The sequence below is a fragment of the Humulus lupulus genome, chromosome 3 (genome assembly GCF_963169125.1).
Source record: "Humulus lupulus chromosome 3, drHumLupu1.1, whole genome shotgun sequence".
Classification (NCBI taxonomy): domain Eukaryota; kingdom Viridiplantae; phylum Streptophyta; class Magnoliopsida; order Rosales; family Cannabaceae; genus Humulus; species Humulus lupulus.
In genome coordinates, this window is record NC_084795.1 from 236,826,617 (window position 1) to 236,852,572 (window position 25,956).

Genomic DNA, 25,956 nt, shown 5'->3' on the forward strand with positions numbered 1-25,956 from the left:
CTTTTATTTTATTTTCATTATACAAAACTCTCATCAATCTTTGAAGCTAGGTTAGAATTCGTTAATTTTGGTTTAAAATAGTTTTCTTTTCAATTTTAGACAACTCATTTGGGTTCGACATCCTTGCTTTCACGATCACTATTCTATATGAACGATTCGTGCGCTTGCGATTTATAAATATTTAAAACATACCCGTTTTGGGTCCATCAGCCTTCTAGGCCTTTACCTTGAGGTTCACGAGTCGGGGCCTTGTGCGACTAAAATTCTGATATCCACACTTGTCCCCCAGTCTATGGGAGGGTCTTTAGGTTCTCTGGTAGACTTTTTGGTACGATGTCTTCAAAGAGTAGGTGGTGTTTGTGTGTTTCTTTACTTTGGTGGCATACAAAATCACATTTTGGAGATGGAGACTACTATGAGATGTTGAGAGTGAAGGTGAGCCTATCGTTGTGCTTCGTGGATCCCAAGGCAAGTGCCAAGTTTCCTTATTAACCATTGATCAGGCCTTTGGTTCGATGGCTAAGATGAGCTTGTGGTTCCTATAAATAGGCCTTCATATCTAGCCTATTATTTACAATTTACCTCTTCAGCTTAGTGGTTTTGGAATCCTTACTCCTTTCAAGAGGTAAGGGGTTCAATCCCCACAACCTCACTTTTGCTATTTTTTTTTATAATTTGAGTTCATTTCTTTTATGCCAATATCCATGCAGGTACTTGAGGACTAAAACATCATTTTCTTTTATTTTTACAGACACATACTTTTGACCCTTTGCTTTTCTTCGACTGCGACGGTACTCTTGACCCTCGGCCTCCTTTTGACCACGACAACACTCGATTTTACTTACTTGAGGTATACTTTCTTTCACTCTCATGCTCACTGGGTCTAAATTAGCACCACTCGAGATGGGTTGCCTTGGCCGGAGCTCATTGTGAGTTAATCCACTTACATGCCCTCATTTATACCCCGTAGTTGGTCATTTAGAGCGCTTGTGCCAAGAGGTTTTGAGCCCATTCCTTTGTGTTTTGTAGCAATCCTCTCATTTACATGTGCACCCTAATTACCTACAAGACGAGGTCCCATGGCATGTGAGGGATCATCTGGTGCTCCTCCGGGGGTCAAGTTTGTAGACTTATCTTTAGACTCGGAGTCCCTCGAAGACAACCTTTACCAAGACTATGACACTTTGAGGCAGGCCCGTATACGTCAACTTGAGCATATGGCTGAACTTAGACGTAAAATCTGGGTTGTGGAGAGCAAAATAGACTTAGTTCTGAGTGGCGATGGAGTTTCTTTCCCCCTTGACCTTAGTGACCATATAGCGAACCTTATGGTGACCCTTTTAGATCTACAGATGGAGTTGGAGTTCATGGAGGGAAATCTCCTGCCCTGTTTTCCCATTGTGATTGTCATGGGGTCATCCCAGGTTCCCCTCAACCCTTGTTTTCGATCCACCCTTGCTTAGCGCACTCACACTCAGAGCCTCAGTGGAAGACCCTTGCTAGGAAGAAAAAATGGAGGGTAAAGTGCCCTGTTTCTACCTCACATTTTTCTTTTGGTTTTGCAGATATGGCAAAGAGAGTACGACGACAGGTGGCTTCTGAGGCGCAAGATTCTGGTCCTTTACTAGCGTCCTCCATTGTGTCCAACGTGTCGGAGAATCGACTGTTGGAGCTATCTACGAAATATCGCATTTGTAACGCCCTGGTTACCCCATAACAGTTACGGTGAACGGTGAACCGAAAATTTGACTCATTGCCTAAGTCCTTTGGTTAAAAACGTGTTCTAAGTGTTATTAACAGGTTAAGGTAAAAACCAATAAAAAGGAAAGGATATGTTTTATTTGATACATAAAATTGTTCATGGGCCCACAAGAACATTTACAAGTTATTTATTACTCAAAAAGGTCATTACTGTTCCAAAAGTTCAAACCCCGCCGACCTAAGCGGCAAAAATAGGGTAAACCCCCTAGTTCCTTTGAGAACTCCTTGACCGTGGTGGTCAAGCAGCCACATATGTACACATCACCACCTAAGCTCTCCACTCAAGGCTGGGTGAACTTTTCTTTCCCTTTACCTACACCACATAGCACCCATGAGCCAAACCCCAGCAAGAAAATATTACATTATATGTAAACATCATCAAATGATTATGATTATAATCACACAGAGCTCATAGCTTTCAAACAGATGAGTGAATATCACATGAGGTTCTGGTAAACCATACTGGGTGACTGACAAGCAGGTCACTAATTCAAATGGAAGAGTGGCTGCTGGGTAAGCCACTAGCCTTCAACAAATGAGAGACTGATGGGAAGTCTCTACTTTAACAAGTGAGTGACTGATGGGTAAGCCACACAAGCGCTTATAATATTCATCGAACTTGAGGTCGGTCCGACATTAATGCTCTTTGAGTCATTCAATGCAGAAAGTCGATTAGATCTAATTTTTATTGGCTTGCATTGAACACGCTAAGGCCGTCCTGACTAATGAGTCAGCGTAATGTGACCAGTGCCCAGTACCACTGCCGAACCTGACTAATGAGTCACAGCTTCACAGTTGATACTAGCACCTTTGCCAAATCTGACTAATGAGTCAGTACCATGCACAAGTGAGCAAAGTTTGCTAAGTATTCCAAATTCAATTCATGTCCACATTTATACAACCAACGTGCCTCATGAATAACCATGCATGTCACATTTGGGGTGTAGTTTTCTTACCTCTGATTCAAGCTAGAATGAACAAAAGAACGACCCTTGAGAACGGTTTAGCTTTTAGTCCTTTAGCGGTTACCTAATCATAACACATTATAGGATACCATCAATAACATGATAATCAAAGGTTCTCAAACCAATATCTAGCCTCCGAGAGATCAATCCAAACTAATCCAAGTAGTAGGGACACTCCCGAGGCCTAAAACTAGGTTCTCGGGGTCAAAACGAGCAAACGGGGCGAAAAATGGGCAAGGGCTGCGGCCCTAGCACCTTGGGCCGTGGCCCCCAGAGTTCCCTGAAGCAAGAGCCGCGGCGCCCAGCAGGCACAAAAAGCCCCACCTGCTTCTTCAAGACAGGGCTGCGGCACCCCAAGAACAGGGTCGCGGCCCCCAACTCTGGGCCATTCCCAAACGTGTTTTTAACACTCCAAAGCCTCCAAAAACATACCTAAACATTCCCCAATCATCAAAACAAGATTCCCAAGCTTCCCAATGCACCAAAACCCTCAAAACCCAAGGTTCAAATGAATAGAAAACTCAACAATTCACAAAGTCCAATTCAAAGCTTAGAAACTCTAAAAACTCAAAACTTTAAACTTAGATTACCTTCGATTAGGTTGTTTTATGTCAAATCCTTCGGTCAAGTAGCTTCTAATCTTTCCTAGGATCGCTATGCCTCGATCCTCGCTCGATTCTGACTCCTAGAACTCGAGATTTCTTTGAAAAGGCTCAAATGGTAAAACGAACTGACGAAAGGGAGAATGAGAGGTTTTCTAACGTACGTTCTATCTGACAACTAATTCAAGCTTAAGTAACCTCAAATAAAACCTAATGGTCGGGGTCCCGAAAATACCCTCGGGGACATTATAGTCAAAACTTCCAGAATTTCACCCTAATCTCAAATATTCCCAATTTATCATCAAATAAACATTCCTATTACCCCAAAATTGACCCCGTTACAACAAAACCGCTAATCCACTAAATATGACCGTCTCATGCCGAATAACTCGAATATATCTCCATAATGATGGAATCTCATTCACAAATCACATCATGCACCCAAATACGCAAACTTACCCTCAATGGGCCAAATGATCAGAACAGCATAATATTTCAAATGTGGACCCACATGCATGCATATATCATCATATTATAATACAATTCACATAAACATGCATATATTCATTTAATGGCGTAATTAAACAATTACGGCCCTCCCGGCCTACTAAACCGTCACTAAACCTCATCGGAGAATTCAGGGCATTACAACTATCCCCTCCTTACTGAAATTTCGTCCCCGAAATTTACCTGAACAGCTTGGGATACTGACTCTGCATATCTGACTCCAGCTCCCAGGTCGCTTCCTCGACCTTGCTGTTCCTCCACAATATCTTAACCAAAGGTATTGTCTTATTCCTGAGGACCTTATCTTTTCTGTCAAGTATCTGAACTGGCTGCTCCTCAAAAGAGAGATCTGGCTCAAGCTCCAGATCTTCATAACTCAAGATATGGCTCACATCAGATACATACCTCCAAAGAGCTGATACATGGAATACATTATGCACGGCAGACAACGCCGGAGGCAAGGCCAATCTGTAAGCCACCTGACCAATCCTCTCCAGGATCTCGAATGGACCTACAAATCTAGGGCTCAACTTTCCCTTCTTCCCAAACCTTCTCACTCCTTTCCATGGTGAGACTTTGAGGAAAACATAGTCTCCTACCTGGAACTCCACGTTCCTGCGCTTGGGATCTGCATAGCTCTCCTGTCTACTCTGAGAAGCAAGCATCCGAGCTCTAATCTTCTCAATAGCCTCACTGGTCCTCTGAACGGCCTCAGGGCCTAAGTATCTCCTTTCACCTATCTCATCCCAATGAATGGGAGATCTGTATTTCCTACCATACAACATCTCATAAGGTGCTACTCCAATGGTAGATTGATAACTGTTGTTGTAGGAAAACTCTATCAAAGGCAGATACTTACTCCAAGATCCACTAAAGTCCAGCACACATGCTCTCAGCATGTCTTCCAAAATCTGAATTGTCCTCTCAGATTGCCCATCTGTCTGAGGATGATAAGCTATACTGAACTTCAACTGTGTCCCCATGGCTTTCTACAAACTCCCCCAAAACTTGGAAGTAAAGGTGGGGTCCCGATCTGACATGATCGACCTAGTTGCTCCATGGAGGCACACGATCTCTCTCACATAGAGATCTGCATACTGATCAATGGTATAGGTGGTCCTCACTGGCAGAAAGTGAGCTGATTTGGTGTAGCGATCCACTATCACCCAAATAGAATCATGCTGACCAGTAGTCCTGGGTAAGCCCACCACAAAATCCATTGTGATGTCTTCCCACTTCCACTCTGGAATATCTAGAGGCTGTAGTAGCCCTGCCGGCCTCTGATGCTCAGCCTTGACCTGTTGACATGTCAAGCACTTAGCCACATACTCTACTACATCTCTCTTCATCCCTGGCCACCAATACAACGATCTCACATCCTGATACATCTTCGTGGTGCCTGGATGCAAAGAGTAAGGTGTAGTATGAGATTCATCTAGAATCTCTCGCCTCAGTGCAGTGTCTAACGGAACACATATCCGCCCTTTGTATCTCAACAAGCCTATCTCAGACACTGTATAATCCCTGGATGCTCCAGCTAGAACATCCTCTCTAATCTTGATCAGCTGTGGATCACTCAACTGACCTTCTTTGATTCTCTCCAATAGCGTATACTGTAGCGTAATGTTAGCCAACTGGCCCACCAGCAACTCTATACCAGCTCTGGTCATATCATCTGCTAACTCTCTAGCTATCAGCCTCATACCATGAATCTGCCCCGGACCCTTCCGGCTCAAAGCATCAGCAACCACGTTGGCTTTTCCTGGATGATACAGAATCTCACAATCATAATCTTTTACTAACTCCAGCTAACGCCTTTGTCTCATGTTCAGGTCTTTCTGGGTGAAGAAGTACTTCATGCTCTTGTGGTCTGTATACATCTCGCACCTTTCTCCATAGAGATAATGCCTCCATATCTTCAAAGCAAAAACCACAGCCGCCAACTCTAAATCATGAGTAGGATATCTCTTTTCATACTCCTTTAGTTGACGAGAAGCTTAAGCAATTACCTTCTCTGATTGCATCAAAACACAACCCAAACCCTGATGAGAAGCATCACAGTAAATCAAAAACTTCTCCTGATCTGTCGGGAGACTCAGAATCGGAGCTGTAATCAACCTCTGCTTCAGTTCCTGGAAGCTGTTCTCACATTTATCTGACCACACAAATTTCTGGCTCTTGCGTGTCAGCTCAGTCAAAGCAATAGCAATCTTCGAGAACCCTTCCACGAAACGCCTATAATAACCTGCCAATCCAAGGAAACTTCTAACCTCAGAAGCATTCTTTGGCCTTGGCCAATCTTTGACCGCCTCGATCTTTGCTGGATCTACCTTAATCCCCTCATTACTGACAATATGTCCAAGAAAGGATACATGAGACAACCAGAACTCACATTTCTTGAATTTAGCAAACAACCTGTGTTCTCTCAGTCTCTGTAGAACCAACCTCAGATGCTGCTCATGCTCTAACTCAGTCTGAGAATATACCAGAATATCATCGATGAAGACAATCACAAACTGGTCTAAGTAATCCTTGAACACTCTGTTCATCAGATCCATAAAAGCAGCAGGGGCATTAGTCAATCCAAATGACATAACTAAAAACTCATAATGCCCATACCTGGTACGAAAGGCAGTCTTCGGTATGTCTCCCTCCTTGACCCTCAACTGATGATAACCAGAACGAAGGTCAATATTTGAGAATACCTTCTTACCTTGCAACTGATCGAACATATCATCTATCCTTGGCAAAGGATACTTATTCTTAATTGTCAACTTGTTCAGTTCTCTGTAATCAATACACATTCTCAGAGAACCATCCTTCTTTTTCACAAACAGAATTGGCGCACCCCAAGGTGAGAAACTAGGTCTAATAAAACCCAAGTCTAATAGCTCTTGCACCTGTACCTTTAATTCTTTCAATTCAGCTGGGGCCATTCTGTATGGTGCTCTAGACACTGGCTCCGTCCCTGGTGCCAGTTCTGTAATGAACTCAATTTCCCTATGTGGTGGCAATCCTGGCAAATCTTCTGGAAATACATCCAGGAATTCACATACAAGTCTAGTATCCTCTGGTCTCACTGGCATGACCTGAGTGGTGTCAACCACACTGGCTAAGAACCCAATGCATCCTCTTTGCAATAGATCCCTGGCCCTCAACACAGAAATCATAGGAATGCGAGGTCCATGCACAGCACCAACAAACACAAAAGGATCCTCACCTTCAGGCTCAAAGGTGACCATCTTCCTTCTGCAGTCAATAGTTGCCCCATACTTTGCCAACCAATCCATACCCAGTATCATATGAAAGTCAGTCATAACCAACTCTATCAAGTCCACTGATAACTCTCTGCCCTCCACTACCACTGGCAAAGATCTGACCTATCTCCTGGATACCACTAACTCTCCAGTGGGTAACAAAGTACCAAATCCCACAGCATAGAAATCACAAGGTCTACACAATCTATCAATAATGCTACTAGCAACAAAGGATGTGTAGCACCAGAATCAATCAACACATTATAAGGGATTCCAGCACTAAGAAGCTGACCTGTAACAACTGAGGGAGAAGCCTCAGCTTCTGCTTGTGTCAACGTGAACACTCGAGCTGGGGCCGAGCTGTCCACCTTCCTGGGTTCTATATTCCCTACCTGAGGGCAATCTTTCTTAAGATGACCCACTGCTCCACACAAGTAGCAGGCCTTTTCCCTACACTCTCCCAAATGGCGCCTCTTGCATCTAGGACATTCAGGACGAGTCTTCCAGGCTTCACTACCCCCAGGACGACCCATTATAATACCACGAGGTCTCCTGTCAGGACCTGGAACTGGGAAGGTATCAGGAACCTTCCTTTTCTAATCACTGGGGCCAACACCCCTACTAGAACCCACAAATGGAGGAACTGTCCTCCTGAAATCCTTTCTGGCTGCACTGTCACGCTAGATCTTGGTCTCTGCACTCTTAGCTGTGAGTGCCTTCTCAACCACCTGCGCGTAGGTAGTAAACCCTGCCACAGTGGTGATATGTACATCACGGGCTAACCTGGGCTGTAGCCCCTGAAGGAATCTCTCTCTCCTAGTCCCATCAGTGGGCACCAGTTCCTTGGCAAACTTTGCCAAACAGTCAAATTTTAAGGCATATTCAGTAACTGATAAACTTCCCTGAACTAGCCTAATAAACTCCTCAGCTTTAACTGCCTTGATAGCCTCATTATAATACTTTTCATTAAACAAGGTCTGAAACTCCTCCCAGCTCAGGGCATTCACATTCTTGGTCTGGGTAATCACTTCCCACCAAATCCGGAACACAAGCGACCTAGAAGATCATCTTTGTCTCCCAGGAAGTGCCCTCCTTTGGCCCCTATGGACCATGACATTGCCTCTCACTCTCACGGTCAACAGGCCATGCTGAGGGGCTTCGTCTGTCCCTTTTCTAAGGACTATGATGCTCTCCCTCATACTTCCCTCAATCCTGGTTCGTTAGGGGCTCATTTTCCTGATATTCCTGTGCCCCCTCCTCCTTCGGTGAGCGAATCATTTGTCCCTACCTAGCTAGGCGCCCCTGACTCGGAGGGGGTACCTTGGGTGGGCCGTATGGCGACCTCTTATGGGCAACGCTATACCCAGGTGGCCAAGGGTCTTCCTGAGACTGATTGGAGAAATCTCGGGAATTTTTCCATGTCAAAGTATGGGGAGACTCTTGTGCGCTCCGCCACTTAGGTGAGTTCATGCATCTTACGTTGGCCTTACCCTTTCTTTTTTCTCATCATCATTATTATTATTTTTCTTATGCAGACTTATACAGTGGCCCAACGTTTTGCCAACTTGGCGCAGGACCTCTCCTCGTCGAATGCCGAAAGGGACCGTCTAACGGTCAAGGTTCAGGGGCTTGAGAGGGAACTTACTGACACCAAGCTTAAGCTTGAGAAGGCCCTGGCAAAGGCCTCTTCATCATCAAAAAAGAAGAAGAGGGCGAATGCCAAGGGCGTGATGCTGCAGGAGAAGGTTGCTCGCCTAGAGGCCGATCTTAGTGGACCGTTTACCTCAGTAGTGCTTGGTAAGTTCCCTCGAGCATGATTTGTCATCAAAGTAGCAAACTGACTCATCTTTGTCTCCAAACTCCTTATAGATGCCCTGCTTTCAGTCATGAATTGGTTTAGTAAATCAGACAGTGGTTTGGGATACTTCATTAGAGTTTGTTGCTGTGAGGATCTAGCTTGTGGTTGATAGAATCCAGGAGGAGGTTGTTGGAAAGAATTTCGGGGTTGTGTCTATGAAGATGGTAATTGTTGCTTAATTTGACGACAGGGTTGTTGTGTGGCTTCGTTATTTGTCCATGAGAAGTTAGGGTGGTTCCTACACCCTTGGTTATATGACATTGAAAATGGGTTGTTGGGTTGGCCTTTGAAAATTTCCTATGCCTTAGACTTGTTCCATAGGTATATTATTCATACACATGGTAGGACACTGATTTAATGGATGAGCACTCCCACATGCCCCACATAAACTCTGTACTTGCATGGCTTGGGATGGGAGGTTGATCTGTTATAATTTTTTCGTTAAAGCTCCCACTTGACCTATAAGTATGAAAATACCACCCAATTCAATCATATCAGCCACCTTCTTTAGTTGTCCTTTCTCAGTTGGCCACTAGTGATTATTCATCGCCATCTCCTCTAACAATTCATAAGCTTCATTAGCACTTTTGCTCATGAACGCACCTCCTGCTGCAACATCTATTATGGTACAAGTAGTACCTACCATTTAGCCCATTATAAAAGTTGTGGACCATCATCCACTTCTTTATAACATGCATCATACAATGATTCCCCTTCTGTCTGGTAGAAATTATTATTTCCCATCTCAACTTTGTAGCTTTTGCTGGAGGGAAAAACTTTGCTAGGAACTTCTGGACCAACTCCTCCCATGTTATTATAGAATTGGCTTGTAGCGAAATTAGCCAACTCTTCTTCGCTCAGTCTCTTCGAGAAAATGGGAATAATATAAGTCTAATTGCATCATCACTCTCCCCATTCATCTTAAAAGTTGCATACAGCTCCAGGGAAGGTGGCTATGTGCAAATTAGGATCTTCAATAGGCAACCCCCCAAACTGAATAGTAGAATGTACCATTTGTAGTATTGCCAGCTTGATCTCAAAATTATTCACAGCAATAGTGGGGTGTCTGATGCATGAATGCACTCCCGTGACTGTAGGAAGCACATAATCTCTAAGCGTCTTTGGTCCTTGCTCCACTGGGACCTCTGCCACATTTGGAATATTATTAACATTAGCAGCATTGTTTGCTGCATTCCCTTGATTCTCAGCAATGGAAAAGTCCATCCCTCTCTTAATCTTTCGGTTTTGTCGGCAAGTTCTTCCAATTTAAAGATATACCGGTATCAATTATTTATGTGTACTTCGTCGCATATACCAATATTTCCTAAAAGCGCCATATCAGCCACAAATGAAATGAGTACTAAAATAAAAACATATCTAGAATAAAAATCAACTATATTGATATTAATAATACAATCTCCAGTAACGACGCCAAAAACTTGTTGTGAGAATTTTGAACTACGCAAGTATACACAATCGTAACAAGTAATAAAATGAAAAATCAAGTATTGTTCCCACAAAGATTGTTATTAACTACGAAAAATTAATCTTTAATTCTAATAGATTGATAAATTATGAATTCTGAATTTATAAAACTAAAGATATAAAATAATAAAATAGAACAATAGAGAACTCAATACTAAATATTAATTCAATGAAATAAGAATTAGGGTTGTTAACTTCATCAACTATCCACCTATGCCTCTCTAATGTGAATTCAAGAATTCCTACCTCTATTGTGATAGTAGATTACAATTGTAAATTATATTCTTGCTAGGACTTATAATTCTCTACAATAAGCAATCTCTTACATCTATGTGGTAAACTAATATATTGCAGGCATTAAACACGTAATCCCTAAGATACACAAATCATACATGTGCTCTCGTCCAATATAAATCTATGATTATTTGACTATTATCCTTCACTTCTCAGATCGCAGGTTAAAATCATATAAATCATGTAAATGGTGATCAAGCATTAAACACAAGTCAAACAATTCACAATATTGATGGGTAATTCATAAGAACTTCATTAAATCATCATAAGGTTTCAAGAGAATCCATTAGCACCATAAATAAGAAAATTAGTTCATGCTAACACTACTACAAAAGTGGGCTTTCTCGACAGTTTTTAACTGTCATTATTGAGCAACAACGACAGTTGGCTAACTGTTGCATTTGCCTATGCTGGCATGGGGGTAGGTATGCCGACAATTAAAAACTATCGTTGTTGCTGGCAACATTAATAGTAAAAAATTGTCGTTGTTGTTGGCTACGCCGACAGTTAATAATTGTCGTCGTTGCTACCTATGCTAACAGTTTTTACCTGTCACTAATGCAGTCGATGCTGACAGTCTTTTACTATCATTTTTACACTCTATGTCGACATTTATTAACTATCGTTGTTACTCTCTACAACAACAATTAATAACTATCACTACAAAATACCATGAATAAAACAAAATCTCAAAAATACCCTTACACTATTACTATAGCAACGATAACACATATCAAACAAAAGCCAATATCATAATTACAAGCTGATAAATCAAACTGAGATCACACCATCATTTAAAATATTTACAATATATACAAAAAAATCCAATAATACATATTAAATACAAACAAAAACAACTAAATTAAAAAATCATCCCAAAAGTGACTCCCAATCCAAAGCTCCTGCACACAGGACAAATCATGAGAAAAGGATTCCAAAAAGAAATTCTTGTTTAATAAAAAAATCTTAAGTTGCAATATTTGGTAAATGTCATCTGCGTTTTACTTATAAAATTAATAGAAGACAAAAAACATACTTTAGGTAAAAAAAAGTATAAACCAAGTTTATTAATTGCAACACTAGTGGCATATAATTTCACTCAATCTTCATAAATTCACTATATATAATTTCAAGTCGAAAGAATGATACTGGAAAAAAAGAAGCATGAGGATGAAAGTGCTGATGATTTCCAGTAAATTCCATTACTCTGGGAACTGAATATACATGCAGTGGATTCCCTCAAAGAGCATTACAGAGACAATTCAAATTACACAATAATATGAAAAAAAAACCAATATTTTCTTTCTTATCTTTTTCCATACTGAAAAATAATTAGTATCTACAACTTCTTATCAAATCAGTACAATCACTATTACTATTATATTCTTATGTAATAATGAAAACAGAAAGAGAATTTAAATTTGAGTTTTCATGTATCTCAATTAAGAAAAGCATTGATATGTTAAAACATAAAGATAAAGTATACATTACAGAGAATAAAAATTGGCGGAAGCTTGGGATGCTTGAAGTAGTGAAATTTTAGAAGTATAGAGAAGTAGTAGTGGATAAATATGATCGAAATTACATGATGATAGCTACACATAGATCTGTAGAAGAGATACAACACTTGATAGAAAAAATAGTTTAGTAAAAACAATGAAAAGTTGCCCACTGACATAGGCCCTCATATTTGGAATCTAGAGCTGGCCAAAGAAAAAAAATGTATAAGGTATGTTACTGGCATGTTTGTAGCCGATAAAGAAAGGGTCAAATTGAAGATACAATATTCTTTGAAGCATGATTTTTACCAGTATTCAGGTTGTTGAATAAATTGTTCGGGGTAATGTACTCTATATCACTTAACTTTAGAAAGCTATTCATTATTTAATACAGAAAACAAAAGCCTAAAAATTCTTAGCATTGATCATCCATATAGCCACTCAATGTCTACATGAGGCCACTTTTTAGAAGAGAAAAGAAAATGTATAACTTAAAAAAAACAAGCAAGCAAACACGCAAGCAATTCCTAAAGAATTGCATTTTAACAACCATCATACACCCCAACAATATTTGGAACTAAGAGTTATATATATATATATGTAAAGTAATTGTTGCATTTAATATACTTACACTTAGAAATGAAGTTATACAACTCCACCACCATCAAAAGAGCTTCAAATGTATTAGAAGATGAATTCAAACGTGAAACATAAAAGTTTAAATCAATATTGACTACACTATACCTGATCATGCCAAAACAAGTTAATATTTTTTGGAAAGAGCAGTGATAGACAGCAAAAGACCTGCAGAGTAATACCAACATGAGATATATTAACTAGAGGAATGCAATACATCCATGAACAATATACAAAATTTCTATAAATTAGTAGAATGTAATAAGAGTATTACACTTTGAATTTAGATCATTCTACTAGTAATTCAGGTTGTTGAAAATATTTTTCACATTAGCATAAAAATACCATTCGATGAACCTAAAAGTAACATGATAAAATTGATCCACAATTTTGCATACAAACCAAAACCAAATGGAACTTTGAACCCAATTTCCAAATCACAAAGGCTAACCACTCCGACTGATCTCACCTCCTTAAGAACTCATTCACATCCTACAACAGTAAGTTGCAATCCATCAAAATACAAAAATACAAAGCATTTTAGTAAGTCTCAAATCTAAAGAAATAGAACCATAAGAAAAAAAAGCAAATAAAAAAAATGAGATAACAAATTACTTAAGCTCTGAATTTATCAGCAAGTTATCTCTAGGAATTTAGCAAGGAAATCTGAATATACAATCTTTACAAGAATTTTATACTAAAACTAATCACAATTAAATATCAGTCGAACCATGTTGGTTGCCATATTCTCCTTAAATTTAATGGATATTGAGAATTTACAACTATCATATATAGCTTATATCTGACAACATAACTTGATCCATTACAATAATCTCCTTAAATCTATTTTCATTGTCTATAAAAGTGATTTAAGTACTCATATTTAAAATTGCTACTAATTCTATATAGAAGTGATTCCAATTTTAAGTAGAAAAACACATAACTTTATTTAAGGAGATAAAAGGCAGAAGCCATACTCCAAGTACAAAGATTATAAATGCATGTATATAACCAATTTGTAATGCGTTGGATAGTCAAGATCATTACACTGTGTATTTTAAATAGTACAACACTTTCTAATCAAGTAATTTTGACATAAACGTGTCACTAAAGTCAACTAACGAGTTAGGGTTATAAGATTTTGATCATAAAATTGTTGACTTTCATTAAAAATAAGAGTTGGTACATGGGATCCCAAAAATAGTGTTTACAAGGCAATTGCAACCCTTAAAAGTAAATACAATTGAAGCTAGCCTAAGTGGCAAAATACAATTTTGGCTCTAATCCCTCTCAATCCCTCGGCCATGGCGGTCGAGCAGCTGCCGATGTACACACTGCCCCAAAGCCCTCCAACTCACGGCTGGTCCAGCTTCCCTTTCCCTTACCTGCACCACATAGCACCTGTGAGCCAAGACTTAGCAAGAAAACTTAATTCACATGCATAAATGAACAACATTACATATGCAGTCAACTCAAACCGATCAAGTGAATAATTACAGAACACAAGCAACTAGCTAGACAATAATAAATAGTTTAATCCAACATGTAACTCAAACTCAGCTTTCAGTACAGTTAGTTAAGTGTCGACGCCCTTAGGCCGAGCCCTTAAGTTATTTAGCTGACCTCGACTCACTTAGGCTGGGCTCCATTCCGCACGCTTAACACCAGCCTCGACTCCCTTAGGCCAGACTTTTAGATCAAATATAACAGATAAATAGATTGCAAGATAGGCAATAAAAAACAACACGAACAAACATGCCTATCCAGATATTCTTAGACACAGATACATTTACAATCTCACATATATTCATTTACAGGGGGGTTTCAGCCCATTCACAACCCGGGTGCAGTTTTCTTATGTAGAGTCCAAGAACTTTACTTAGTTAGTTAGATAGTAGTAGTAATAGTAATAACTAGTAGTAGTTATAGTATGTTTATTACTGTGGATTTTGGTTCAAGCCGGGACTTAGTTAAAAACTCTTAGCAATAGTTATGGATTTTATAAGTTTAACCTATAGTTTAAGAATATTAATTATAACATAAGGTTTGATTAATATTGCTGGTTATTAATATGATAATTATTATAACCTAAGGTTTAGATAGAGCCAATAAGAATATGACACTTGTCATGAGCATAGTTATTCCTAAGGTTTAGATAGAGCCAATAAGAATATGACACTTGTCATGAGCATAGTTATTCCTAAGGTTTAGATAGAGCCAATAGGATTATGACACTTGTCATATGCATGATTATTAAGGAATTATTATTTTAATGATAAAATAAGGGAAATATAAGACTTAGTCTTCACTAGAATCTGTTAGGAGCATGACATTTGTCATAATTTTATTTATTTGTGGATTAGGTTGTATTTAGATAATTAAATAGAATTATGGTAACTTTAGGGTACTGTAACTTCCGACCTATTTTTGACCCAGTTATGTTATGAATTTCGAAAAATAGTATTTCTAGAAAGTTGTTAATAATTGAATTAGATTTCTAATGGTATAGAGATGGTTTAAATCGGAGTCCTACAACTCCAGTTATATTGATTTTACTGTAGGTGAGTTTAGAGTTACGAGATTTAGGGAGTTAGAAGTTAGGATTCTATTTGTTTTTATTATTTTTGTTTTTAAAAATGAAGCTTTGACTCATTAAACCTCTCTCTGAACAATTTGACCAAGTCCTAAGCCTTTGACTAAAGAATATTAAAATATTTTCAATTAAATTCATTATTTTTATTCAAAGCCAAAAAGAAGATTTTTATTTCTAGAACTCTATAAATGGGACCTAGCACCAAGCCTTTTCATTCATTCTTCAAGCATTGATCAGAGCCTTCCAGGTGCTAGTGAGACTATAGAGTGATAAACACTTGGGTTGGGGTTATAAGCTTTATCATTCTAAGCTTATTAGACACTTGAGAAGTAAGGTTCATAGTGTGTATTTCGGTTTTGAGGTGTAGTTCGATCATAGCTTTTTCAAAGGTATTCCTATTCTTAGTTCCTTTTCTGTATTGTTTCATTAGTTCTTATAGTTTTTCTCTACTCAAATCCTAACTCAGTATTCTTTATTCTTGATTAGGCATCTAAGTTCTTTGAACTTGAGGTTCTCGTTGGTAAGTATCTTCTCGATGGTTTAGTTCATTCCTCTTCATCTCTTTCTTTTAGAATACTCACCTTTCTATTAATGGTTTTTAGGAGTGTTCCAAAATCCCAACCTTGTTCTCATCATCCCAGTATTTTGGTAAAGAAAATAGGATAGTTCTTGTGTGATATGTGCTATGTTTATGTAAGATGTTATGATTATGCTATAGTATGATTTTATGTGTATGATATATGTATGTTTGGGGCTTATAGTTGTTATATAGCAAACCTTATCACATTTGTGTTTTGGGGCTTATAGTTGCTATATAGCAAACCCCAATAGTTATATGTTTTTGGGGCTTATAGTTGCTTGACTAGCAAACCTCATTGTAGTCTGAGGCTTATAGTTGCTTAGTTAGCAAACCCTAATAGTTACCATGTACATGGGTTAGAATTATGATATATGTGTTATAGTATATGATAGATGTTCATAGTTTATGTGTATGATTATGTTTCATGCTTGTAGTAGATTTTCCTTGCTAGGCATTAGGCTCATTCATTTATGTTTTATATGTGCAGGAAAATAGTTATGGCGACGGGAAGATTCTTGGCAGCTTGGGAATGTGTATTGAGGGAGAATGAAATCGGTGGACTGCGCGAACGATTCGAGGATGAAGTTGTTTAAGTCTTTTAAATTATGATTTTTATGTATTTCCGCACTTAATATTGTAACCATTTTATTTAAGATTTAAGTTATGCTCTATTTTATTTTCAAAACAATGGGATCCCATATCCTACTATGAATTTTATGTATTTTAACTTTTTATAGTTTTAAATAATTTATGGTTATTTCATATATATATATATATTCTTAAGATTAGTGTCTGTGTACAGTAGTTATTAATGGTCCAAAGTCTAGAATAGTTGGGTCGTTACATCTTACCTCAAATTCTGAGCTGAAGATGTAGAGCAGTCCCGAGCACGATCCTCAATCCTGAGCCTTAACGGTAACCCTAATCACATAGAGACAATGGATAACTATTAAAACCTAAACCCATTAAATTCCTTAAGAATAACGTACCAGCCTTCGGGACCTCGAATTCTACTAAACCAAGTAGTAGAACCCTTCCCGAACACTTAGGTTTAAGTTCTCGAGCCCAAAAACCTAATTTGGCTAAGGCTGCCTAGGCGGGCCGCGACTTGGCCCTAAAGGTCGCGGTGCGCCTCCAAGTTAGAGGCGCTAGCCCCTAAACACCTAGGGACATGCGCTAGGACTTTCCCCATAGGGTCGCGGCACGCCTACGAAACAAAAAACCCCTAAGGCTTCTGAGGTCACGCGGGCTGTGGTGCTCAAGAACAAGGTCGCGGCGCGACCCTGGGAACCCAGAAATCATGGGGCTTTTCCTGCATTTTCTCCCAACAAAATTCAGTGAAAATTTATTGTAACCTTGAACTAAAACCAGAATTGAGTCTAGGACTCTTAACAACACACCCTAGGCATTATAATTACCCAAAAACCAACCACAATTTTCACCCTAACTCAACAATTAAAGCAACATCAAAACCCAGCCAAAACCTTTCTTAATAGTAAAAATTTAAAAAAGAATCAAGACTTAGACCTTACCTTGATGGTGATTCCGACCCTAAGCTTATCCTCCAATGATCCTAGCTCCAATTCTTCAGTCCCCAAGCTTCAACCTCTTAGATTTCCAAGCTAGCTCTCCAAAACTCCAAAGGCTTCCCCAAAGCACAAGAGAGGGAGAGAGAATCGTATGAAGGGAGAGAGAGAGAGAGTTGAAAGGTGTTTTCTGGTGGATTCATGAGGTTTCCTAAGCTTATCCCTCACACAAATGACCAAAATACCCTCAACCTTATTCTTAGCCTCCTATTGCCCTTAAGGGCAAACCCGTCCTTTTACCACATTTCCCGCTAATTCTCAAGTGGTCCTATAAGCTCTAATCACCATATAATTACCCATTACTCAATAAATCTCAAATATACATTAAATTTCCCAAAATACCCCTAGGTTCACCCCGAGCCAGGTATTAGACCCTGTTGTGACTATTCTGCTAATCCGCTCACTTAGATCACCTCGAGCCGAATACTACAAATATATCCTCATAATAATGTGATCTCAATCATTTACATACATATAATCACATTTATGCCATCAACGGGCCAAAATCACAAATATGCCCTATTAACAAGAACAGACCCACATGCAAATTTAATACACATAAACATGCATATATATATATTCATATTATCATATAAATCATATATGCCACGTAGTCATACATTTAATCAATTAATTTCACACATATATCCAATTAGGTCCTCCAGGCACACTAATTAAGACACTAAGCCTTATTAGCATCTTCAAGACGTTACACAATCCAATCTAGATCCCATCGCTGCATGAACTGCAACTTGTAAAAAGACAAATGGAAAGTCCATTATTCAAACTAAAAAGCTATAGTCTATAATGCATAAAACAATTTGATTGTAAAAGTAAATTTAAACAGGTTTCATTTCATTGAGTAAATCACATGCTTGTACCAAGTATACATTTTACCCACTGGGTTTATGTCTAGTGGAAAGGCTTCACCCCAAACATAGTACATAGAAACAAATTAAAACACATACGTAGACATCAACTTTTAAGTTTTTTGTATTCTTGGCGAAGAGCACAAGCCTCAAATTTGACTAAGCAGAGAATCGAAAGCAGGAAAGCAATCATTATTTTAAATGAATAGAAAAACACAAAGCATAGCTTAGATTAACATCTGATTATCATCCATCACTATGAAGTATTTATATATATATATATATATTTATATACATGGATCATAAATCAAGAAAATTGGACGAGAACCCATTTACAAGGGGGAAGACTCTAATCCATGTTTTCGATTTGTAAATTTGTGAGGAAATAAATTATTATATTTATAAAGAGAAGAGCACACTTTAATAACTCAGTTTTAAAAATAGACAACTACATATTTTACAGTAGTGTGCAAACTTTGAGCTTAGAATGTCCTGTAACAAGAGTTGCTTCTTTTTAGAAGCGTCAAAACTAATGCATATAAATATATGTATATATAATCGTAGGTCCCTTATCAAAATCTATAACATTTCCAAAACTAGCATATTTATATTTGGAGCTTCTTGAATATGTATTGCCAAGTTATACCATAAGTTGCTAATCAATCATTCATCTACACATGTTTAATGATTTTGGAGGGAGTTTTGTTCCTTTATTTTTTTATTTTTTTATATGAAGGCATTCTAGGAATTGCAGCATGAATTTCAATAAATTCTCAGAATTAAAGCAAACTGATGATGAAATAACGTCAACTCCTAAAATTGAATTAAAAGAAATTGTACCTTAAATTATAGTCCCTCATGTAAATAAACCAATTAGTAGCACTTAAACTAAGGATAATCTGCCATATTTTAACCAAAGGACTGAACAGGGGCAACTCAGATGACAGAATGATCTTCCCAACTTCTATTAGGAATGTTTCATAAACCAATAGCCGCTGGATCTCTCTTTCTCCATCTACAAAGCAATTCCTGTGAGATTTATTACAAAGTGTGGGTGACTGAGAACACCAAGGATATATACCATAAGAACTTGAATAGAGAGCTCTAAAATTAGGGAAGTTATTAGATTAAATCCAAATTCCATAGAATGTATGAGAGAAAGAGATTTTGTATTTTATGTGAGCATGTTTTGGAATTTAGGAATCCGTGGACAGAGAACTACATAAATATCTTAAAGGGAAATGAAAAGAAAAGTTTAAAAGAGATAAATTTGGGAACTATTTTTCTCTTTGTTTAGTGTTGGTAAGTTTAATGTTTTCCTATTTGCTTGAAAACCTATATATGTTAAACATATGAAGAGGCAAAACAGAGATTCAGAGAAGAAGGAAAAAAAAACAGGAAAATGGAGAAAAAGATAATAGTGAGAAAGGAGATTTAGGAAAAACAAAACAAAATTACATAAAAAAGTTCTAAATACACGATCCCATACGTTAATTCTTGCTTTTGATTGATCTAATATGAAGCTCAAAGCAAGGATTATATGCCCATAATATCTTATCAAACTAATCAAACAAAAAATCCGTATAAGAGTGAACAAACTCAAATATAAACAAATATTTTTTTGTTGAAAAGATCTACACAATCTCCTCAAAAATCATACAAAATGGCAAAAAGAAAACCCAAACATCAGTTGTTAAAAATTTTGGGTACTAAACTATTGTCTAAAATAAAATACTTAAAAGTCATACCTAAAAGATAAAATACAAGAATAACTTATGTCAAGCTTCAATCTTGATGATGATTCATAATGAAGACTATAATCAATGACGAAGAAGAAATTTATTAAGCTTGTAAGGAAAGAGGCACGCTGATGATATCGCATTTAGAGAAGATGTAAATCTGAAAAATAATTTTGTTGTTTCTAAAGTCATTCATTATATTAATTAGTGTTTTAGGACTCCAACGCACTATTGTACCAAAAAATTTAAAGCCTCGGCTTTTTAGTTAATTTTTTTTGCAAAATCCCTTTTTTTATTAATGTAGTCAATAACGTTTTTTTTTGGAAAGTTTGAAAAGTGTCCAAATTAAATGTGTTGAAACGCTGGGTTTCATTTAGGGTTTAGGGCCTATAGTGACACCTTAAAGTTGTTAGGATTTGTATAAAATTAATTGTTGGTGTTGGGTCCATATAGTGATAGCTTTTAACTGTCGAGAATGGTCCAAAATTAACTATCAGCTTTGGGGTGAACAACGATAATTTTTAATTGTTGGAATTGGTCTAAAATTAACTTTCGGCCTAGAGGGAAGGAGAGAGAGAGTAGGCGTTTCTAGAGAGAGAATGAGAGAAAGAAGAAGAAGAAGAAGAAAGAAGAGAGGACCGAGTCTCTCTATAGATAAGGACTATCTTGGTTTGGTTGATTCTTGAGTTTAGATCCTCTCCATGATTTCTAAGTATTTGATTTTCTCTTCTCATGTTCTTGTGGTGTTCTAAAATCCCTACGATTTGAGCAAGGTGGTGACCATAGTTGGTTCTTGAGTTCTCTCAATGAAGGTATTGGATTCCTCCCTCAACCTTGTGTTGATTTTGTTTTCTTGGGGAGGTTAAGGATTTATGAATTGTAATAATATGTTGTTTTGTTTTCCTTTTATTTTGTTGGTGGTATGTTATTTTGATCATGCATGAATGGTTTTGTGGTTTAATGCATGAAGGGATTTGGATTTGATTTGCAAAGTATGATGATTGATGATATTTTATGTTTGTGTATATGTGAGTTTCGGCCTATGCATGTCTAGGGATCCTTTATATTTTGATATTTTTATTGTGTTTTTATGTTGGATCCATGTTCTAGGACCCTACATAATTTTTGGTATAATAAATAATTTGGACTCTTGTTATTGAATCCATAAAACTTGATGAATATGTTTATGAGATTATGTATCAATAGGTTATTGTATGCATGAATGATGATAGAAACATGCTAGGATGCATGTGAATGTAAATGAGAATTTTATTTTATATTTACGTTTAATTCATGAGGGTTTTGGCTAAAAGGGTGTAATGCATGATGAGTTGATTGATTTTGTGTCTCTCATGCATATTAGGAACATGCTAGGGTGTGACGCCCCACGTCACTATGGCTACTTTCTGGAATGACGACTGGCCCTACAAACCAAGACAAGTCTTTCCAGCGTGCTTTGTCCTCACTCGCACACTTCCTGGGAAAACTTCCCAGGAGGTCACCCATCCCTAGATTACTCCAGGCCAAGCACGCTTAACCATGGAGTTCTCAAGTGATGGGCTACCGAAAAGAAGATGCACCTTCCTGATATAAGTAGTACCCATCAATCCATTTAAGCCCTCTTCAACTGTGTAGTCCCATACCTACACAGTCTTAGAATCATTACACTTGACCTTCCCCAGGCGGTGTGGGATTGCACAGCTTACCCGGTCTTTCCCCTTACGGATCACGGGATTTTGACTGTCACAATCACCCCCCTTACAGGCTCGACGTCCCCGTCGGCCACACTTCCGGCTGGGTCAAGGCTCTGATACCATTATGTGACGCCCCACGTCACTATGGCTATTTTCTGGAATGACGACTGACCCTACAAACCAAGACAAGTCTTTCCAGCGTGCTTTGTCCTCACTCGCACACTTCCTGGGAAAACTTCCCAGGAGGTCACCCATCCCTAGATTACTCCAGGCCAAGCACGCTTAACCATGGAGTTCTCAAGTGATGGGCTACCGAAAAGAAGATGCACCTTCCTGATATAGGTAATACCCATCAATCCATTTAAGCCCTCTTCAACTGTGTAGTCCCATACCTACACAGTCTTAGAATCATTACACTTGACCTTCCCCAGGCGGTGTGGGATTGCACAGCTTACCCGGTCTTTCCCCTTACGGATCATGGGATTTTGACTGTCACATAGGGTTTGTGAATTAATTTTATAGATTTAAACATGTATGGTAATGATGTAAATTTTTGTGAAGCATGGTGTAAAAGATGGATTTTTTATTTGATAAGCTTCCTGATGTTGGTGTTTAAATGGTTTAGAATATGATGAAAATAATGTTTTTGCATGCTTAAATAATTTTGCAAGTGCCATGATGTTTTTAAGAAATTAAATGGAACTTCAATATATATTAAAATGATATTTTTTTACTCAAATAAATACCTACAGATTTTTATATATTTTTAGAAAACATATGAGGTTTTAAATTAAATATGGTGATTTTTGAGAGTGTATATGGTTGCTTGAATTTTCAGTAAAATATTGGAAAGTATTTTTTTTAATGAAAGGAAAATTTGTGTGTTTGTGAAATAATATAACCTTAAGTTATGTCAATATTAAAAATTATATTTTCAAATGTAACCATGAGTGTTCATTTTAATAGATATGATTTTTCTTTATTTTAATCAAGAAAAATGTTGAGATTAATTCACTTGTGATTTTTAAATAAATTAAATAGTGGCTGAAAATTTAGTTTAATAATTTAAAAATAATTATTGGATTATCACTTATGAATTTATTTTACTTAAAATTAAGTCTTAAAATAATACAAATAAAATGTATTTTTCTCACACCTAAAAATTACAATTTTCTCACATCAAGTTTGTAATTTTATTAATTTAAATTAAATTGTTACGTTCTAAAGAAACATGCTAATTATAATTATTTCACATAATTTCTAGCCTTTATTATTTTTATGTAACTTAAAAGTAAATAATGGAATTATTATATTTTTAAATGGCTAAATAAATTATTTTATGAAATAAAAATAATTTTTTTAGAGCTTTAATCAACTTAATGATTTTAAAGAGATAAATAATGGTAATAAAAGTATGTTACTAAATCCTTGTTTTCAAAACAATAGAAATAAACGCGTAGGAATTATCGTTTTTAACGTCACTTTTTAAAACGTTCACACGTATGCATGTCGCATGCAAATGCACTTTTACATTAAAAAATATGTCTATTATTCAACAATATGATTTTGATTTAAAAACCATGCATGTAACATATGTATAATTTGCATTATTCTTTTGGTGATTTCATGTGTAATTATGCCTATTTGGAAATTATGAGTAGTTTTCACCATATGTGCATGGCCCATGCACACATGGGATATATGAGTTGGGCACAAAAAAGTCTTATGTGATGCTAAAGAATGTTATTTGATTATGGTATAGGCTCGTTATGAAGTTTGTCAATTTTACTTTGCTTGAACCTGAGGTAAGGTAGTTAGATATAATTTTGTTTATTTATGCTATGAACAGTAATATTGTTTGTATGATAGAATGTTACGTACGACCATACATTTTGCGATATGAAGTATGAAATGATATTTTGTGATGATGTGATGATGGTGATAAATCATGAAATTTTCTTTGTGTTGATGTGACTGGATTGTATGTGATTTGAATGTTGTATGATATGTAATGGTTGTTAGCGTGATGAACGCGACACAACAAAGGGGTTGCTGAGGATATGAAGACGTAACTTGAGTTACTAAGGATATAAAAACGTAACTTATAGGGCGGACGTGCCGAGGTTATTCAAGGACCAGAGATCCTGTTTACCTCAAGATGTGACATGGACAAGATAGCGGGCCATGTTCACAAGTATATGATGATGATACTTATGATGATAATGTATGATGATTATGTATATGATGATGATGTTTATGATGATAATGCTTATAATGATAATGTTTATGATGATTATGCTTATGATGATGATGGTTATGATAAGAATGTTTATGATGTGTAACGATGTATGAATATGAATATGTTTTGTATGTGTACTTGTGTGTTATTTGTACTTTCTTACTGGGCTTTTAGCTCACCCCCTCCTTTACTTTCCCTTCCTGGTAGTAAATAGGATTTCTCTGTGGCACGCGTGGTGATGTAGGAAGTTCCAACGTCGGGGTGTGTATGACGTGGGGCAACTTATGGACGCGAAAATGATCAGTTTAACGTCAATTTATAAAGAATATTGTTGTGTTTATTTTTAACTTTTAGAACTTATCAGTGAAACTTGAACTTTAATTATTTTTAAAACGTTGCATAAAAATTATTATTTTCTTTTTAAACTATTGGGCCCAACTTGCATGTTTTTAGCAAGGCCCCACTGGATTTTTTTTATAATAAGTGACTTTTCTTCTATAAACTTATGAGCATGCAAATATTTTACAAAGTATTAGACTAGGGCGTTTTACACAAACTAATCATGACCTCAATTTAACAGTAGGCATAAGCTTGTTTAATAACCATGATTCATTTTTGAACCCATATTTCAAAATAATTACTCAACTTTTAATCATGCTTCTAACTTTACCCATAAAATAAGAAACAACATTTTTTCTAAATTAAAAATAAAATATGAATTATTTTTAATTCTCTTTCTAGATCACCTAATCACATAAAATCATCATATTTTAATAATTTAAAACTTATTAAAAAATTTATAGCTAATTCATATACTATCTTCATGACACAAAATTACTATTACATTCATATGCTTGCTATTCTCAAAGATTTTAAAACAAAAATCAGCATGTAACTCATTTGTTTATTTTTATCCTTTAAGCATACAATTTTACATAAAATCATAGATTTTTCTTAAAGGAATGAGAAAATATAAGATATATATAAAACTAATCATTTTCATCTTTGGCATTTATCATGAATTTATGGCAAGTAACTCACTCATATTTTTATTCATGCTTGCTAATTTAAACATACTAACAATAATATTCAGCAAGCACATAAAATCATAAAAATATCAAACAACACTTATAAATTTTCCAACAACACATAAATAGGTCTAACATGCTTCCTAACATCTTATGCAAGATCCTAATATCCTTAAATTCCATTTACACATTTAAAACAACATCACATAACGCACAATAGTCTAGGTCGAAACTTGCATAGTGGAATAATAAAACATACCATCAACTTAACATGCTCCTTACTCAATAAATCAAAACAAAGATAATGAAACAAAACAAACATTACAACTTTTAATAACCTTGGACGAATTATATATACACTATATTAATAAAATAAATCACGAAATTTATCATGACTTATATCCAACAAATCAAAAGAGAAATAAAAATAAATTAAAACAACAATTTGAACCCATTTCCTTCTATGATGGCCGAAACCTATAGCATAGCAACACATAATTTTTTATCAAAATTTCATGACCCAGACATACACATGTTTCTAATCCCTAAACTTGCATCATCAATCATACATGAAATCATGGAATAAGACTATTTCATGCTCCCTATAACTACCAATATTCCATGGTACCAAAACATGTATTTATCAACATTCATCTTCTTTTCCAAAAAAACCATGGGTTCAATTTCCAAAACACAAAATTATCAAAACAACACATATCCATCATACATAATAATTACCACAAATCAAACATGCTTTTTTATGA

At 36.7% G+C, this 25,956-nt stretch overlaps 1 protein-coding gene across 8 annotated transcripts; it reads right to left on the minus strand.

The window, feature by feature from the left end:
• Window positions 1–13,984: 13,984 nt before the first annotated feature.
• LOC133823493 (uncharacterized) lies at window positions 13,985–20,532 on the minus strand. Of its 8 annotated transcripts, XR_009888369.1 has the most exons (5): window positions 20,241–20,529; window positions 19,333–19,521; window positions 17,570–18,368; window positions 16,889–16,958; window positions 13,985–14,249 (listed from the first exon to the last, which is right to left on the minus strand). XR_009888369.1 is itself a non-coding variant. In XM_062256299.1 (3 exons), exons 1-3 carry the CDS (start codon window positions 20,372–20,374, stop codon window positions 14,246–14,248), a joined length of 327 nt encoding a protein of 108 aa, XP_062112283.1. In that variant the 5' UTR covers window positions 20,375–20,508; the 3' UTR covers window positions 13,986–14,245. The 8 variants fall into 8 exon arrangements, 1 of the variants encoding a protein (XP_062112283.1); XR_009888368.1 differs by having other exon boundaries at window positions 16,889–18,368; window positions 20,241–20,531; XR_009888367.1 differs by having other exon boundaries at window positions 13,985–16,958; window positions 20,241–20,528.
• Between the last annotated feature and the right edge of the window lie 5,424 nt (window positions 20,533–25,956).